General features: G+C 41.4%; 1 protein-coding gene across 11 annotated transcripts in view; it reads right to left on the bottom strand.

Moving 5' to 3' along the window:
- LOC138738828 (uncharacterized) overlaps window positions 1–19,411 on the bottom strand; it is a 125,660-nt gene that overhangs the window by 72,874 nt on the left and 33,375 nt on the right. For all 11 annotated transcript variants that reach the window (XR_011341793.1, XR_011341792.1, XR_011341794.1 and 8 more), the window contains one exon: window positions 4,574–4,806. Coding sequence is in view for 8 of the 11 variants with exons in the window: in XM_069889860.1 (XP_069745961.1) it covers window positions 4,574–4,806 (233 nt within the window). In the remaining 3 variants the exon portion in view is untranslated. The remainder of the gene's footprint in view (window positions 1–4,573; window positions 4,807–19,411) is intronic.

The raw sequence follows: 19,411 nt of genomic DNA on the forward strand, positions 1-19,411 counted from the left end.
CCAAGTTGCTCCAGCAGGCAAGCCAACAGAGGTAACTGAAGGATAGGATGAACCCAGTGCTGTTGTACTTTAAAACTTAACCTGGACTGTCACTTTTCTGCTTTATTCTCAGTAATGCCCATGATATTCATTAGAGTGGCCTAATGGGCTTTTTAAGGGCAATAAAAAAAAACCTTGGCATGTTTTCCTAAAATATATGATACTGCCACATTTTGGGACCACCGCCAGTGGGCTGATCTCGCCTCCAACCGTGCATCTTGGCGCCTCACAGTTCGGCGGGCAGCAACCTCCTTTGAAGAAGACCACAGGGCCCACCTCACTTGTGACAAAAGACATGGGAGGAAAAACCCAACACCCAACCCCAACCCACCAATTTTCCTTTGCAACCGCTGCAACCATGCCTGCCTGTCCCGCATCGGACTAGTCAGTCACCAACGAGCCTGCAGCAGACGTGGACCTACCCCTCCATAAATCTTCGTCCGCGAAGCCAAGCCAAAGAAGAAAAGAAGATGATACTGAAATGCTGATGATGCAGGCATGTTTTGCACCCATAAATTCATCCTGCCCATTTCTCAATCAGCTGTGTCGGTCTGCAACATATATGCACGCAAAAACACACAAAGGAGCAGAGAGAACCACAGCTTTACATCTCGCATTAAAGGGGGCACTTACGACAACATTATGGAAATTGTCCCAGATTTTCAGAACACCTTCCTTTTCTGAACAGTGCAAGTAAATAGTAACACAATTCGTTCATTTATGAAAAAGTTCGAACTCATTCTTTTTCCCCGATCATCCGAAATCAGATTCTCCAAAATCCTCATTTATCTGAAAGTTTTAAAAAATTTTGGATAAATGAGGATATCCGAAGCAAATCAGAAATCCTCGTTTATCCAAAATTTTTTGGAATCAAACTGACCTCACAGGTTGAAAAAAAATTCACCCGACATGAAATTAGAATGACGATTGTTCTCATTTCAGGTAACTCCCTCCACTCTCTGGTTTAATTTCTTCTTTAACATCCCTTATTGACTTTTCTCTCCAACTCTCACTCTCAAACTGCATGCTACTGTCTCCCAGCTGCAAGCAGTTCGAAGAATCCCTTGTCCTGGCATCATCAAGGAGCAGGACCTTGGGTTCAGTGGCATTCCCTCCCTCCTCCCTGAAACCGACCCCAAAACCTCCCCTTGACCTACTACCGCATATGCACACAGGACTCCCCAGTGTGCGGAAGGCCAAGGGGAGGATTTGGAGCTGAGACTCCGGCGTCGGAAGCTCTGGTGACCAGGAGAACAGGAGACAACCAACTCACCAGTGAGTGTTCTGGGAAGCTTCCCTGTGGATCAGTGGCAGTGTTGGGATCGCATCAGGGATTGACTATGTTTGGGAGGTCTCGGTGATTGGCGGTGGCCAGCATTGTTTTGGTGAGAATTAAAAAACGTTTATCCGACATAGGCCCGATCCACACCATTTTGGATAATCAGAGTTGTACTGTACTTGTATCCTGCTGGTATATACAATCTACACCTACTTCCTTGGCCTGGTCTGAGGAGACAGATCTGTCAGGTATTTCTTAATGTTTCAGGTTAGAAGACCCTTCATCAGAACTGAACTTCATCAGAACTTGATCATCAGCTCTGATGGATGATCAGTGCTTCCACCATTTTCTGTTTCTATTTCAGATTTCTAGCACTTGCAGTTTTGAATTTTTAGTTTATTAGACTGCAGATACAATCTTGAAACCCATTGCACCACTCCTACCATCAACATCACGAAAGTTTATGAAGGTTAAAAATTAGTGTTTCATCACACATACCGACACTCTTATTAAGATAGAGCTGCTATTATGAAATTACAAGCCAGTGCCAACCAAATATAGGTAATCCTCTACTTCCGACCTACGCGAGTTACATCTACCAGCATATATAACCAAATTTTAAAAAAATATTAGATAGAACTACACTACAAGTACATATTTTGTATTAAAAATACTGTATACAGTGATCCCTGCTCCTGGCGGCAGCCAAAGGTCCCTGAGTTACGACCAATCCGCGTTATGGCCAACCTGGCGGTCATAATTTCAGATGTATGTCGGGGACTAACTGTATACCAATGAATCTCCAAACTCTGTATGCTTTGAGGGTGAGAGGAAACTGGAGCACCCAGAGGAAATCCACGCAGGTCATGGGAAGAATGTTGAAACTCCTTAAAGAAGGACCGTTGCTCCTGGAAATTGGAAGATAATTTGAAAATACAACAATGGTATATAGAAATGAATAAATGTATTCCATTAGAAAAAATAACATATAGTTTAAGAAATAATATTGAAATATTCGAACAAGTATGGGAGCCTTACATTAAATACAATAGCGAAAACCTACCGGGAACAAACATTACCTAAGTTGATGGAAGGAGAAGAAAAGAAAAGAATGGACTCAGTAGAATTTCTGGTGTATTTTTGTTGAATGACAACATTGTCTAACTGAATTAATGCAACCTAGATTGTATAACTAAAATGGATGAGGGGGGGGGGGATGGGGGGGTGGCTTGGGAGGAGGGAGGGGGGAGGGAGAAAAAGTCACTGTAAATGCGTGGAAAAGAAAAAGTGTATATCATGGCTATTGTGATTTATGGTGTGAAAAATAAAAAATTAAAAAAAATAAATAAATAAAAAAAAAGAAGGACCGTTGCTGATTCTATAACAACATTGTGCTAACCGTTTCACTAACCTTGCTGCCTTCATGGTCATTTATTATTAGCATACGTGAAATTTCACCACTCTTATGAAAGTGTTAGAAATGGAAGACGATTATTTTTATTGGTGCAAACCATGCAGACACACAACCAATCACAACACACATAATATATCTGCAGGACAAGTATTTTATCCATAAAAATAAATAAATAATTGTTGCTTTGTGCAGATGAGTCTCGGATGGATAGTGTGAGCAGTTCCTTTGGTCATTCAGCACAGGTCTCACTGCCTGTGAGAAGAAGCTGCTCCTCAGCCTGGTGGTGCTGGCTCTGAGATTCCTGTATCTCTTTCCTGATGGGAGCAACTGAAAGATGCTGTGTGCAGGGTGGAATGGGCCCTCAGTAATTTTGCGCACCTTCTTCAAACAACAATCCCGATGCATCACATCGATATGGGTTGGGGGGGGGGGAGGGGAGGAGAGAGACTTCAGTGACCCTCTCTGCCACTCATGACCCTGTGGATTGACCTCCCATCCATTTCTCTGCAGCAACCATACCACACTATGATGCAGCTAGACAGAGTGCTCTTGGTAGAGCTCCTTTAGAACGTTAATATAATGGTCACCGTACCCTTGCCCACTTTAGTCTTCTCAGGAAGTGCAGTTGCTGTTGCACTTTCTTGACAAGCGAGTGGATGCTAAGTATCCACGATAGGCCACTAGTTAAGTGAACTCCAAAGAAGTCAGTGCTCTCCATTGTCTCTACTACAGAGTTGTTGTGCAATGAAGGATCGTTGTTCCTGGTCCTCCTGAAGTCCACGCTCTCTCCTTCATCTTCTCCACATTGAGACTCAGGTTATTACTCTCTCACATTTCATAAGATTTTCCACCTCTTCTCTACAGTGTGAGTCATCAACTACTGTAGTGTCATCTGAAAACTTGATGACACTGTTGAAGCTGGATCTGGTGACGCAGTTGTGGGTCAATACCGTAAACAGGAGAGGACTGAGCACACAGCAGGCTGAACTATTGACTAAAACTGATAAGGGTTCCAAAGGGATAGAGCAGCAAAATATTGTATGTGAAAGTCACATGAATCAGCTTTAAAATGTGGAATGCAACTGCAAAATAGTCAATCTACACCAAACACAACAACTGTTACATTAATGCCTCTAATAACTTTAAATACATGAAATACATTATGGTTCCTCTGGTAAGGTTAGTTGACTCAACATTTGTGAGGTAACAAAAGTGAGATTCACAAGGATGTCACCTGCAAGCACAAGGAAAAGGAGCCTCTCCCAAGTCAGAATTCCAGAATGAAACAGTTGGATACTTTGTGCTATCAGCAGATGTATGTTCAGATGTTAGATTGGCTACATTTACTGCCAACACTTAACTCCCACAGCACTTCTATATCCCAACTTGGCTCAGAAAAGCCATGTCAGTTCCTTCACTTCCAATTCTGTTGTCATTCTTTCACTGCAATATTCAGTTCCATAAACATGTATGGAATTGTACACATCATTTGAGTAATTTCCACTGTACATTGTGCTTTACTTCTGCATAATATAACAAAATTACCTAGATTTGATAACACCAAAATCTTGTGATATACAATAAAATCAAAAAAGGTCACAATCTGTCAAGATAATCTTTAACGGAAGCTGTTGAACTATGCAATAAAAACCATTCACACCACCCAGGGGGAAGTCGCATGCTGCACAAAATCAGTCACGCTTCAGCAAGTCAATTGGCATCATAATGTCTCATGCGCAGAATGCCTTTCGTACCAGGAATAAAAATAGGTTATATTAATATTAGCACAAATAAAAAATACATACACAAGTTCATTCTTAAAATTCTAGTTGACAGCTTACCATACTGGGTAGTCTTTTCTTTAATGTTGCTTCATCATAGTTGGGGTGTTTAGAGGGAACAAATGTTTTCCTTTTGCCTGATTGGAACCCACATGGCCGATGAGTAATGATCCCAGCGTGTCTATTCTCAGAGAGGGGTTGCTCCTGGTAACCAGTGTTTTCAGGTTCCACATCTGACAGATCAACTCCTAAAGTGCTGCATTCTCCAGGGTTATTGTTTCTTGTATTTTTCACTGCAATAAAAATCTTGGTTATAATATAAAAATCTCCCATTTGTATAAAAAAAAACATTCGTTTCATTCACGTGCAAAGTATCAGATATCTAAAATAATAAATTATTGAAATACATGTTGGTGGATTGACAGATGAATTGTATTTACAATAAATTCAATGAAGTTGAATGTGGATTTATTTGTAATGAAAGTACAGAAAATCTTTTACTAAATATTGAAGCTGAGATCCTAACCTTTAATTATGATGCTCATTGTTTATTGTTCCCTCATTAGAGAAAGCAACCAAGGAAATAAGCAACCTAAACTGTGGGCTATTAAGATGTAAATGATATAATGGTTCAAGTGCTTTCTTGCCTCCCTTTAAAAACATTCTTTAAATCCTATTCCATGGAACTAATTTTCATGAAGTGCTCATAAAGTAGATTTGACAGTTATCAGCTGACATCATTCTCAGTACATTAAAGGAAGTAAAATAGGCATCAACACACCAATATTTACTGCAATTGTCAGGATAACTACTGCTCAAGCCCAGGACATAACATTTCCTCCACAGTCTTCCAAAAAATACTCATTTTCTAGCAACCATACCCTTTGATACACTCTAATCAGAGCAGAGACATACTGTAGGCACTTTCAAATTGCAGCACCTGGGTAGTCCTACCCCCACCCCACCACGGTCAGTTGCCTCCACTCCTCGCCATCAGTAACACCCCTCCCCCCCCACTCCTGGAAACACCACTAACAACTGTCAGCCAAGCAGAATATATTCCTTGTTTTCTGATTCTCGAGCTTCCTACCAATCAGTTAATTCTCTACCCATACTAGCATGTTTTTGGTTATACTATGAGCTGCTATCTTGTTAAATAGCCTCATGTATGGTACCTTGACAGTGGCCTTCTGAAAATCCAAATATAAAACTTCCACTGCATCTCCCAGTCTGGGAGTGTGACTCAAAATTGAAATGGTAGGCACCCTCTGCCCCCAGAAACATAGAATCCCCCTCATCCTCACTTAGTACCCTACAAGCCTCCGCATCCAACACATTATCTGCCAAAATTTTCGGCACTATCCCACCAACAAATTGGAGGAACAACACCTTATTTTCTGTCTGCGCACTCTCCATGCAGATGGCATTTAACATTGACTTCTCTGCTTTCCGCTAAACTTTCTTGCCTTTTCTTTCCCCTCCCAGCCATTCCTCATCACTCACATTGCTGCTGTCCCCTCCCTCCTTTCTCAACTATCATCTCCTACCTTTGTCACCCTCCCCCTCTTTTTTGAATATTTTTTGATCTTTTTCAAAAATATACATAACATTTTCAGTATCATAATATATTAAACTTTTTATTACAAACAACAACAAATAAAAACAAAACAAAAACATATGCAATCCTTTTGGTCCAGGAGACCTATCTACCCTCAAACCATTCAGCTTTCTGAGCATCTTCTCCCTTGAAATATTAACTGCACTCACTTCCCTTCTCTTGTGCCCTCGACATCTGGCACTCTGCTAAAGTTTTCCACAGTGAAGACTGATACAAAAGACTCATTTAGCTTCTTCGCCATCTCCAATGTCTCCCACTATTATTTCTCCTGCATCATTTTCTAGTGGTCCTATATCTGTTCTCTTTTACTCTTTATATACTTGAAGATTTTTGTATCCTCTGATATTTGCCAACCTACTTTCATACTTAATCTTTTCCCTCCCTATGAGTTTTCAGTTGCCTTCTGCAAGTTTTTAAAAAGTAGCCCATCCTTCTATCTTCCCAATAATTTTTGCTTCCTTGTATGCCCTCTCTTTTGTTTTTATGTTGGCTTTGACTTCCCTTGTCAACCACAGTTGTGACATTTTTTCCTATTTGAATATTTCCTCTTTTTTTGGTTTGCATCTATCCTACACATTCCTCATTTCTCACAGAAACTCGTATCCATTACTGCTTTGCCAGCCTCCCTACAAGAGACCCCTTCCAATCTACTTTGGCCAGTACCTCTCCCATGCCACTGTAATTCCCCTGACTCCACTGAAATACCCTGTACTGACTTTAGTTTCTCCCTGTTAAATAACATATTGAGCTCAATCATATTGTGATCACTGCCTAATAGTTCCTATACACTAAGTTATCTAATCACCACAACACACAATGAAGTACGGCCCCCTCCCCTAGTGGGCTCATCAATAAGTTGCTCTAAAATACCATCTCGTAGGCATTCTACAAATTCTCTCTCGATCCTGTCCTAACCTCATTTTCCCCAAACTACTTGCATGTTAAAATCCCCTATGACTATCATAACATTGCTCTTCTGACATTCCTTTTCTATTTGCTGTTGTAATTTGTTGTTCATATCCCAGCTATTATTTGGAAGTCTGTAGATAACTGCCTAAAGCGTCCCTTCCCATTTCTTAACTCAACCCACAATGATTCTGCATCTTTTGATCTTATGTCACCTTTTCCTCATGATTTAATGTAATTCCTTACCAACAGAGCCATCCCAGCTTCTCTCCTTACCTGTCTATCCTTTCAATACACTGTGTATCCTTGGATCTCTCTCTTTATGTACCACTTTTTAAATTGTGCCTTTTAATTAATTCTTCCTACAAATATTTAAACTTTTTAAACATTACCTAGAAGAGGTGGCATCATCCATTTGTTTTTCATTTGCCACATATTTATAACATTCTCTTCTTTGGCTTGGCTTCGCGGACGAAGATTTATGGAGGGGGTAAAAGTCCACGTCAGCTGCAGGCTCGTTTGTGGCTGACAAGTCCGATGCGGGACAGGCAGACACGGTTGCAGCGGCTGCAGGGGAAAATTGGTTGGTTGGGGTTGGGTGTTGGGTTTTTCCTCCTTTGCCTTTTGTCAGTGAGGTGGGCTCTGCAGTCTTCTTCAAAGGAGGTTGCTGCCCGCCAAACTGTGAGGCGCCAAGTTGCACGGTTTGAGGCGTTATCAGCCCACTGGCGGTGGTCAATGTGGCAGGCACCAAGAAATTTCTTTAGGCAGTCCTTGTACCTTTTCTTTGGTGCACCTCTGTCACGGTGGCCAGTGGAGAGCTCGCCATATAACACGATCTTGGGAAGGCGATGGTCCTCCATTCTGGAGACGTGACCCATCCAGCGCAGCTGGATCTTCAGCAGCGTGGACTCGATGCTGTCGACCTCTGCCATCTCGAGTACTTCGACGTTAGGGATGAAAACACTCCAATGGATGTTGAGGATGGAGCGGAGACAACGCTGGTGGAAGCGTTCTAGGAGCCATAGGTGATGCCGGTAGAGGACCCATGATTCGGAGCCGAACAGGAGTGTGGGTATGACAACGGCTCTGTATACGCTTATCTTTGTGAGGTTTTTCAGTTGGTTGTTTTTCCAGACTCTTTTGTGTAGTCTTCCAAAGGCGCTATTTGCCTTGGCGAGTCTGTTGTCTATCTCATTGTCGATCCTTGCATCTGATGAAATGGTGCAGCCGAGATAGATACATTAACAATGGCGTGAAGCAAGGCTGTGTTCTCGCACCAACCCTCTTTTCAATCTTCTTCAGCATGATGCTGAACCAAGCCATGAAAGACCCCAACAATGAAGACGCTGTTTACATCCGGTACCGCACGGATGGCAGTCTCTTCAATCTGAGGCGCCTGCAAGCTCACACCAAGACACAAGAGAAACTTGTCCGTGAACTACTCTTTGCAGACGATGCCGCTTTAGTTGCCCATTCAGAGCCAGCTCTTCAGCGCTTGACGTCCTGCTTTGTGGAAACTGCCAAAATGTTTGGCCTGGAAGTCAGCCTGAAGAAAACTGAGGTCCTCCATCAGCCAGCTCCCCACCATGACTACCAGCCCCCCCACATCTCCATCGGGCACACAAAACTCAAAACGGTCATAACATTCTACACACTATTTATAAATCCATAACTTAACCCTCCTCACAGTTTCTCCCAGTCTTGTATGACAAGATATTTTCTCAATGCATCTGGAACACCTAATTCCAAGTTATTAACATCTAAGAAAAGCTGTGGTCCAAATACTGATTGCTGAAATATTTTTCTCTTTCCCACACTACCACTGTTACTCAACTAGTTTTCTGTTCTGATACATAATCATATCATCATGTCTAATTGACTATATGAAGTCTTTAGTTTGTCTATCATCCTTCAGTTTTTACATTTCTATATATATATTCTTTTGATCCAGCCCTACAATGCCTTCCCTGCAGAAATCTCTTCCTTTTTGAACTGGTTTTCTATGGTCACAGCAAGATTTCAACAACTGGATCCTGCATTAAATTCCACAGGGGTCAAATATCTCCACTAATACCACAAGCACGTTTCTCCACTGATAACTCATTCTCTTTCACATCAAAGGCACTACCTTTGGCATTCAGGAATGTAGTTCCATAGTTGCACGTCATTTCCTTGAGAACTCATCCAATCCCATTGCCCTCCTTGGGAAGTAAAATTTTTGTACCATTTCATTTCTTACAAATGCAAGAAGTGAATAGATGTCTTTTGACTGGTGATTCTCAGAAAAGGTCTGTTCCACAAAGCATGCATAGCTTACAACTTTCCAGAAACTCAAGAATACGGTAGTGAGATCGTGCCACCTCTTCTAGAAAATTTCTCTTACAGCAAGGAATGAACAGCAAAAATATTAAGGCTGCTAATATTTTCCCACCCAGCACTCCCTCTTCATAAATTGTACCCTGATGACATCTGCAGGTTCAAACCAGTATTGCCAAATATTCCACTCAAGTTTATAGTCAGGGAATAAGATGAAAATCTGATTTTATTTCATGATTTTTAGAACAATAGAACATTACAACGTAGAAAAAGGGCCCATTGGCCCTTCTAGTCTGTGCTGAACAATTTTTTTCCTAGTCCCACTAACCTGTACCCAGTCCACAGCCCTCCATACCTCTCCCATCCATGTACCTGTCCAAATTCTTATTAAATGTTAAAAGTGAGCCTACATTCACATCAGCTGACAGCTCATTCCACATTCTCACCACTCTCTATGTGAAGAAGTTCCCCCTAAACTTTTCTCCTTTCATCCTTAACCCATGTCCTCAGGCTTTTTCCATTGAAGGTAGGTGAAATTCAAACTAATCTACATTTACTCTGTTTCTCCCCCTTTAAATACCTCTACCAAATCTCCCCTGCAGGGAACAGTCATAACCTGTTTAACCTTTTCCTGTAATTCAGTTCTCTACTCTTTCTACCTTTTTGATATCTTTCCTGTAGATAGATGACCAAAACTGCACACAATACTCCAAACTTGCCTCACCAATGTCTTATACGACTTTACCATAACATCCTAACTCCTCTACTCAATACTTTGATGTATGAAGATCAATTCATAACCCTATCCACCTGTGACACCACTTTCAGGGAATCATGTATCTGTATTTCCAGATCCCTCTGTTCTACATCACTCCTTAGTGCCCTTCCATTTACCATGCATGTCCTTTCTTGGTTTGTCCTTCCAAAATGCAACACCTCACACTGGTCTGCAATTTTTCAGTCCATTTTTCCAGCTGGTCCAGATCCCTCTACAAGCATTGAAAACCTTCTTCACTGTTCACAACTCCTCCAATCTTAGTTTCATCTGCAAGCTTGCTGATCCAATTTACCACATTGATATAGATGACAAACAATGGTCCCAGCACTGATCTCTGAGGCACAACAGTCTGATATATTCAGTCTGAGAAGCAATCATCCACCATTACTCTCTAGCTTCTCCTGACCAGCCACTGTTAAAACCAGATCTGTACTTCATCTAGTATCTAAACCTCCCTGACTAACCTCCTACGTAGGACCCTATCAAAGGCCTTACTAAAGTCCATGTAGACAACATCCACAGCCTTTCCTTTGTCAACTTTCATGGTAAACGCCTCGAAGAACTCTATAAAATTGGTTAAACATGACCTATCACACACAACGCCATGTTGACTATCCCTAATCAGTTTTGGGTTATTGTAATGGATCTGGTTAATTTTAATATTTAGGCTAATGTTAAGCTATATTTCCTATAAATGTCTTCGGTAATGTAGTGGGTTTGGAACAAGGTTACACACGCCCGTACAATATATTCAGAAATTAGGTCATCTTTTGGAGTCGTGATATCTACAAGCCAGTTATGAAGGTCACATGGTTTTCAAGAAACTGTAGCTGGCAACTGTTGCTTTTTAAAATATTTTTTATTGAGCTTAACATATTAATCCTACATACAAAGTCAAATATAGCAAAAAAGCATATTTTTATCATAAATTAATATAAATGTAATTCAAACACATACATATTTGTTGATTAAATATTATTTCTTAAAAATAATTCTGGATGGAAACCAAATGAGTTATAATGTAGCAAGCCTTGGTCAAAACACAGTGTAATATGTCTAATGTGATAATATGATCTAGGACAACCATAATTAGACCCATATATATTCAATTAATCTAAAAAGAGAAATTAAAAAAAGAAAAAACCCAAAACTAAATCTAATCTACCCTCTCCCTCTATTCAACTGTTAAAGATTCCAGTAAATGGTCACATGTCTCATTGATGATGTAATGTCACATGATTTTGAGAACTACATTGCCAAATTAAGACATTTTGAGCCAGTTTAGAAGTCAAGACCCTGTGGAACACACATGAGTTGGACACTTGTGAAAGACAGGGTTGAATTACAGTAACCAGAAAAGGTGCTGTTATGTGTTAGTCATAATAAAAGGGGAATACAGAATTAAGTGGATTTCGAAAGGGAGACCACTTTCTGGCTGCTTTTCTTTTGAAGATAGAGTGCAGTCTCATTGGGTAATGAAACTCCATCACTCTTAAGATAAGAGAGAATTGAAGATCACTAGCGTGAGAAATTAAGAAGAAATCTCTTCTTGGAAAGTGGCTCAACAAGATTTGAGAGTCTGGGAAAACCTTAGAACTTGAATGTTAACAAATACGTTGTTATTGCTTTTAAGCATCAACTTACAGTGCTTCACTCTTGCCTTATAAATACTTCTGAACCACGATTTAAAAAGGATCCTCAAAGTTCAACAAAATGTTTGAAAATGGACTTTAAAATGGACTTTTTCCAGAATCAAGTTAAACTGTAATGGTTTTGGACTTTCACATACATTTAGGGTTAAGTTTTTAGTTAAGGTTAGATATTAAGTAAGAAATGTTATGCTATTAATAGTTTAATAAAAACTATTATTTTGAATTTATCACTGGTGAATTTTCCATTGCTGTTCCTTTGTTAGTACTAATAAGATTTTATTAGTTCATAACACTATCCAAATAATTGTATATTTGATCTTTTAGAACACCTTCCAATAATTTACCTACTACTAATGTTATAATTTCCAAAGTTGCTTTTGGAGTCTTTTTTTTAAAAAAAACAACATGATACCCTCTGGCATCACACCCATGGCTAAGGACATTTTAAATATTTATGCCAGAGCCTCTGCAATTTTAACACAAGCCTCATCCAAGGTCTGAGGGAATATCTTGTCAGGTCCTGTGAATTTATCTACCCTTATTTGGTTTAATACAGCAAGCACTTTCTCCTCTTTATCTGCATAGATTTCATGACCTCACTGCTTGTTTTCCTTACTTCCCACAACACTGCCCGTTTCCTGAGTGAATACTGATGTAAAAACATTTAAGATCTTCCCCATCTCCTTTTGGCTCCAAACAAATCCGACCACTTTGATCTTCAAAGGGACCAATTTTGTCCCATACTATCCGTTTGCTCTTAATATACCTGTAGAAATCCTTTGGATTTTTCTTCACATTGTCTGCCAAAGCAACCATAAGCTTTTTTTTTGCCTTCCTGATTTCTTTCTTGAAGTTTTCTTGCATTTTAGAAATACTCCTCAAGAACCTCATTTGCTCCATGTTGCCTATACCTGTTATACACCTCTCTCTTCTTCTGACCAGATCCTCAATATCCCTTGAAAACCAAGGTTCCCTGTGCCTGTTAACCTTACCTTTAATTCTGACAGGAATATATAAACTCTGTACTCACAAAATTTTACCTTTGAAGGTCCTCCACTTACTTTGTACATCCTTGCCTGAAAACACGTATCCCAATCCACGCATTCTAGATTCTTTCTCATTTCCTCAAAATGAGCCTTTCTCCAAATTAGAATCTTAACCAGAGGCCCAGACCTATTCTTCTCCATAATTAACGGTATTAATGCCATTATGATCACTGGACCCAAAATGTTCCCCAATACATACTTCTGTCACCTCTCCTGTCTCCCTCTCCAATAGGAGATCCAGTATTGCACTCTCACTAATTGGTATCTCTACACATGTATGCGCTGCTTAACATCCATTCAGGCAACATCTGCCCGCATATACATCCGTGGTCCCATAATTATTCATTTACTGCGAGCAAGTCTGCAGCAATTTAGAAAAAACGATCGCTAGTTATAGGAAATTGAATATTGTATACCCACACTGATCCCACTAACCCATTCTCTCCCCACAGCCCCTTGTCTCCCTACACTGATCCCACTGTCTTGCTCTCTCTCCCCACAGCCCCTTGTCTCCCTACACTGATCCCACTGTCTTGCTCTCTCTCCCCACAGCCCCGTGTCAGATAACACACTGGATCCACTGCTTTACTCTCTGCCTATAGCCCTGTGTCAATCCCCACAATGATGCCACTGCCCCGGTCTCTGCCCACAGCCCTTTATCAGTCACCACACTGATCCGTTCTCTGCCCACAGCCCTGTGTCAGTCCCCTCACTGATCCCTACTTACAAATAAAAAGTTTACATGTACACTACACTATCCCATATAGCTTTGCTAAGTATATAATAGGTGTTCGCACAATGATCACATGGCATAATGCCCAATTTCACAGAATGTTTCATGGATGTTAAGCAGCTCATACCTGTAGATTGATTTACAGAATTTTCCTTTTTTCGATTATTTTATTGAAAATCAACACATATAAAACAATAAAAAGCATATATCACATTGTTACAAATAATTGAATATATGGTAAACTATACAAAATGAAAAAGGACAAAAAAGAAAAATTACAAAATGAAACCCATCTAAAACCCCCTTCCTGATTCCCATCCCCTATCTACCCCCACTAAAAGCTATACTAAACTTAAAAAAACTAAACTGCTAAAATATTATAATAAACAGATATATATTAAATTGGATTGCTTTAGGAAACACTCAAAGATCCCAAAAACATTTCACAAAACAACATAATTTATTAAGGGAAGTCTTCACTAGTCTGGAGGATTCAAAGGAATTATTTATAAATTCAACCTAATGTTCGAACAAATAGGCTTCAAATCTGTAAAAATATAGAATATTTACCTCTCAAATTAGATGCAATTTTTTCCAATGGAATACAACTTTGAATCTGTTTGCCATCTTCCTAATGTTAAAGAGGCATCAATATTCCAAGTAACAGCAATACATTTCCTTGCTATCACCAGAGCTAATTTAACAAATTTCAATTAAAAATCTGATAAATATTACTTAAATTACATTTTCAAAATTCCCCATCAAAAATATCTCAGGATTCAACAGAAAAACAACACCTGTAACCTGTTGCAAAAATTTGCTCACAGAAATCCAAAAAGGTTCACCTTTTGGACAAGACCATGTAGAATGAAATTCCAATATCTTCACCACATCTAAAACATTTATCTGATATCCATTTATTCAATTTTTTAGACATAATATATAATTAATGTAAAAAATTATACTGAAGTAATCTAAATCTTAGATTAATTAGACATAGCATCTTTACATACATTTTGCCAAATTTGTTAATCTATTGATATATTTAAATCATGTTCCCATCTTTCCTTTGACCGAAATAAACCTAATTTAGATATTTTCTCTGGTAATTTCACATATGCCAATGAAATAAACTTCTTGACTTCTTGACACTTCCATCAGTAATCAAAACAGTAATAACTAATGGGCAAATATCTCAATCATTTAATTTGACAAAGTCAGGTAGCCAAGGTTGTCCTTTATCTCCTGCTTTGCAAGCATTGGCTTGCACAAATGATTCATGTAGATCAACAGTTAAAAGATTTTATGGTAAATCACACTGAACATAAGATTAGTATATTTGCAGATGATGTGTTGGTATGTTTGACTCAATCATAATTATAATTACCTAGACTTTATAAGCAATTGATAGATTATGAAAAAGTTTCTGGTTATAAAATAAATTAAATAAAAGTGAAGTTATGGAATTAGAACAAGGTGATTATTCACAATGTCAAAAAGATATTCAATTTAAATATTCTAGCACTGGGATTAAGTATTTATGAATACGTACAAATAATAATTTAAAAAGTTTATATAAATTAAATTATATTCCATTATTTAAGTAAGTAAATGAGGATTTGAAAAGATGGACAAGTTTACCTCTAACTTTAATTGGAAGAGTTAATTGTATGAAAATGAATCTTTTCAAGAATTCAAAGCCAATTTCTATACCATAAATTTTTTTTCAGGAATTAAATAAACAAGTTGGAATTTTTTTTTGGAAAGATAAGATGGCAAGAATATTGATAGAAAAATTAACATGGAAATATAAGCAACTTCCTAATTTTAAGAATTATTATAAAGCAACACAATTAAGGTTTCTTGCCTCCATATTTGGAAATATGGGTGGGAATTGAATTAAATAAAATTGGAGAGGATATAGCTGAAGAATTTATTTATAAATGGGAACCAAGGTTAATGACTGTTGACAGGGATGCCCCATTATTGAAACATTTGATTAATATCTGGATAAGATTAAATTAGAAAATGATGGAAGCTCTATGTCACCAAAAATGCTGTTAATCTTCATAACTTTCTCAGAAGATGATCCTTTTTGAAGTCTATGGTATAGTAAAGGAATTTATAAAATAGGAGATTGTTATCAGGGTGGTAGATTGATGTCATTTGATCAATTGAGAATTAGATACAACATTCCACTTAATGCTCTTTTTTGTTATTTTCAATTGAGAGCTTATTTGAGAGAAAAACCGGAAATGGTTTTAAAAGTATACGGAATTAGAATAATTGATTACTGACGGAATTGCCAAGGTTTATTTCATTAGCATATGTGAAATTAAAAAACTTTCCTGAACACATCTGACAACCCTTTTACAGTATGGGAGTCTTAGTCAATATGTGGAAAATTAAAATTTCCTACCATCACAACCTTATCTTTCCTTCTGCTGTCTCCTCCAATTCTCCTTGACTATTGAGCAGTCTTTAAAACAACTCCACGAGTGTGCTTTGACACATGGATTTAGGATTAAATGCCAAAATCTTGTGACGCTATAAACCATGGAGATGACACATTATTTAAAAGGGGAAAATTCTCATTTTTGAGCATTTACGCAACAATTCAAATGATGTGATCTTGACAATGTTCTGAGCTTAGATAATAAGGACAACCAAGATGTGGGGTAAAAAGGAAAATTACCATCTGACAATTTCCTTAATTGAATGTAATGACACATCACTGATTCATCCATTTCTGAATTTCCATCAATATGTGGCGGCGCACTCTCTCGGGGCAGACCGGCCCCGTGTGTAACGCCACGTGGCGGGGAAGCCCTGGAAGATGGCTCCTTTGGGGGTTCTTCCTCACTCAAACCTCCTGCTCAGCGCGCGCCCCAGGCAGTGATTATGACATCATCACACACGTAGTGACTGAACCAACGCTGCCCTTAAAGGGGCACACACTAAATTCAAATAAAACAGACTAACGACCCTCAATGTGGTGGCTGTGCTTTCTTCAGCTGTGCTCAGCACCACATTGGTGACCCCGATGAGCCTAGACATTTTTCTGGACTCTGAAACATGGATTCGGCAGAGATTAATGCCATAGCGATCAAGCTTTCCCCCTTTTGGACCCATCACCTGTGGACATGGTTTGGACAGGCGGAAGCACAGTTCCAGCTCCAAAACATCTCAGTGGACACCATGATGTTTTACCATGTCGTGAGCCCACTGGATCAAGACAGCAGCTAAAGTGGACGACCTCATCCATCACCCACCGGCTGAGGGTAAATATACCGCCCTCAAGAATTTGCTCCTCGGGACATTTGGCCTCACCCCCCAGCAACTGGCTTCCAGGCTCCTGCAGCTGGACGGGCTTGGGGACCACAGCCCCTCAGTGCTGATGGATGAAATGCTGGCCCTGGTGGAGAATAATAAGCTCTGTTTCCTCTTCTGCCAAATTTTCTCGAACAGATGCCGGAGGATATCCAGCTACTCCTGACTGACACAGATTTCATGGACCCTCGTAAAGCTGTGGCCTGGGCGGATGCCCTCTGGTGCACGAAGAGGGAAAACGAGGCAGTCCTCAACCAGGTTCCACGACTGGGAACCAGCTGACCTCAAGCAACCCCCAAGCACAAGCTGCAAGAGAGCCATTCAACCTGATGCCTTTATCACCAGCACTGGGGAGCACAAGCCCTTAAGTGCCAGCAACTTTCAGGGAAACGACCAGGCCAGCCGCCGTTGATGGCTGTGATGGCTGGCTACGTGAACAGCCTCCTTCACGTCACGGACAAATCCACCAGCCGGCATTTCCTGGTGGACACAGGGGCCAAGTTAAGCGTCCTACCCCCCACAGCTCTAGAGACTCGCACCTGATCTCACGATCCAACCCAGCGGGCGGCCAATGGTTCCACCATCAAGACCTATGGCACCCGCAGGGCACAGATCCAGATCAGCAAAGAAAAATTCCACTGGAGGTTCATGCTGGCCTCAGTGGGCACCGCACTGTTGAGGGTTGACTTCCTGAGAGCTCACGGCTTGCTGGTTGATATGAAGGGCAAGAGGCTGGTCAATGACCACACGTTCCACTCCGTGCGATTGGACGCCTGCAAGTCTGAGATCGCCGCCGTCACTGCCGCCAGAAACAAGTACTCTGACATACTTAATGAGTTCTCCACCATCTTGGAGCCACACTTCAATGCCACCTTACCCCAGCATGGAGTGTTCCACCACATCGCCACACAAGGCCCCTCCGCCCCACCCGCTGCACACCAGACCCAGACGGCTGCCGCATGAAAAGCTGCAACAGGTGAAGGAGGAATTTTCCAGGCTGCAAGAGCTGGGGATCGTCCAGTGCTCAGACAGTGCCTGGGGGCTGGAGACCCTGCGGAGACTACCGATGGCTGAACGACGCAACAACTCCCGACAGGTACCCTGTCCCCCACAATCAGATCCTCTTGGCCAACCTCCACGGCACGCAAGTCTTTTCCAAAGTTAACCTCGCGCAGGAGATATGACCAGATCCCAGTGCACCCTGACAACGTAGGAAAGACAGTCATCATCATTCCGTTCGGCCTTTTCGAATTCCTCCGTATGCCCTTCAGGTTAAAGAACACAGCCCAGACATTCCAGCACTTCATGGACACAGTGGGAAAGGACTTGGAGTTTGTGTTCATCTACCTAGACGATATTCTGATCGCCAGTCGCAACTGCAAGGAGCACAAGGCCCATCTCCACATCCTGTTTGCCCAGCTGGTGGATTTCAGCTGCACAGTCAACGCGGCCGAATGCCAGTTCGGCAAGCAGTCATTGCAGTTCCTGGGGCACACCATTTTAGCAGTTGGGGCTGCCCCAGCGCCGGAAAAGATGGCGGCTGTCCAACGTTTCCTCAAACTTTCTACCCTTAAAGGCCTGCAGGAATTCATGGGGATGGTGAACTTTTACCATCGATTCATCCCCGGGGCCGCCTGTATCATGCGCCCACTGTTCGCGCTGATCACTGCCAAGGAAAAGACTTTATCCTGGTCGGAAGAGGTGGACAAGGCTTTTGGGGCGACGAAGGAGGCCCTTGCCAGCGTGACACTACTGTGCACCCATGTCCGGAGGAGCACACAGCGCTCTCCATGGACCCCTCAGCCATGGCAGTCAGGGGAGTTCTGGAGCAATGGCTTGATGGACATTGGCGCCCACGGGCCTTTTTCAGTAAGCAGCTGCACCCACCGGGAACTTCTGGCGCTGTACTTGGCCATCCATAATTTTCGCTTCTTCCTGGAAGGCAGACCCTTCACGATCTTCACAGACCACAAGCCCCTCACCCAGGCATTGGCAATGGCCAAAGACCTGTGGTCAGCCAGGCAACAGCGCCACCTCTCTTATGTGTTGGAGTTAACCAGCGACATCCGGCACAGGGCAGGCAAGAACAATGTGGTCGCAGACACACCCTCGCCCCCGGCCTGGAATATACGCAACTGTCCCAGGCCCTGTGAACTGATGCAGAGATACAAACCCTCCGGATTGCCATCTCGGGCCTCGACCTCAAGGAGATCCAGTTACCCAACAGCTTGGACACGCTGCTCTGCGACGTGTCAACAGGTACACCGCGTCCAGTAATCCCACCACACTGGAGGGTGAGAGTCTTCAGCTTGATCCATGACCTCACTCACCCCGCGGTGAAGATGACCGTGCGGATGGTCGTGGATCGCTTTGTGTAGCACAGGCTTAAGAGGTGGCGGAGTTGGCTAGGAACTGCACCAGGTGCCAGACTTCCAAGGTTCACAGGCACACACAGGCTCCAATCCAGCACTTCGACTCGGTGGCACGGAGGTTCCAGCACATCCACGTTAATGTCGTCA

The sequence above is a fragment of the Narcine bancroftii genome, chromosome 7 (genome assembly GCF_036971445.1).
Source record: "Narcine bancroftii isolate sNarBan1 chromosome 7, sNarBan1.hap1, whole genome shotgun sequence".
Classification (NCBI taxonomy): Eukaryota; Metazoa; Chordata; class Chondrichthyes; order Torpediniformes; family Narcinidae; genus Narcine; species Narcine bancroftii.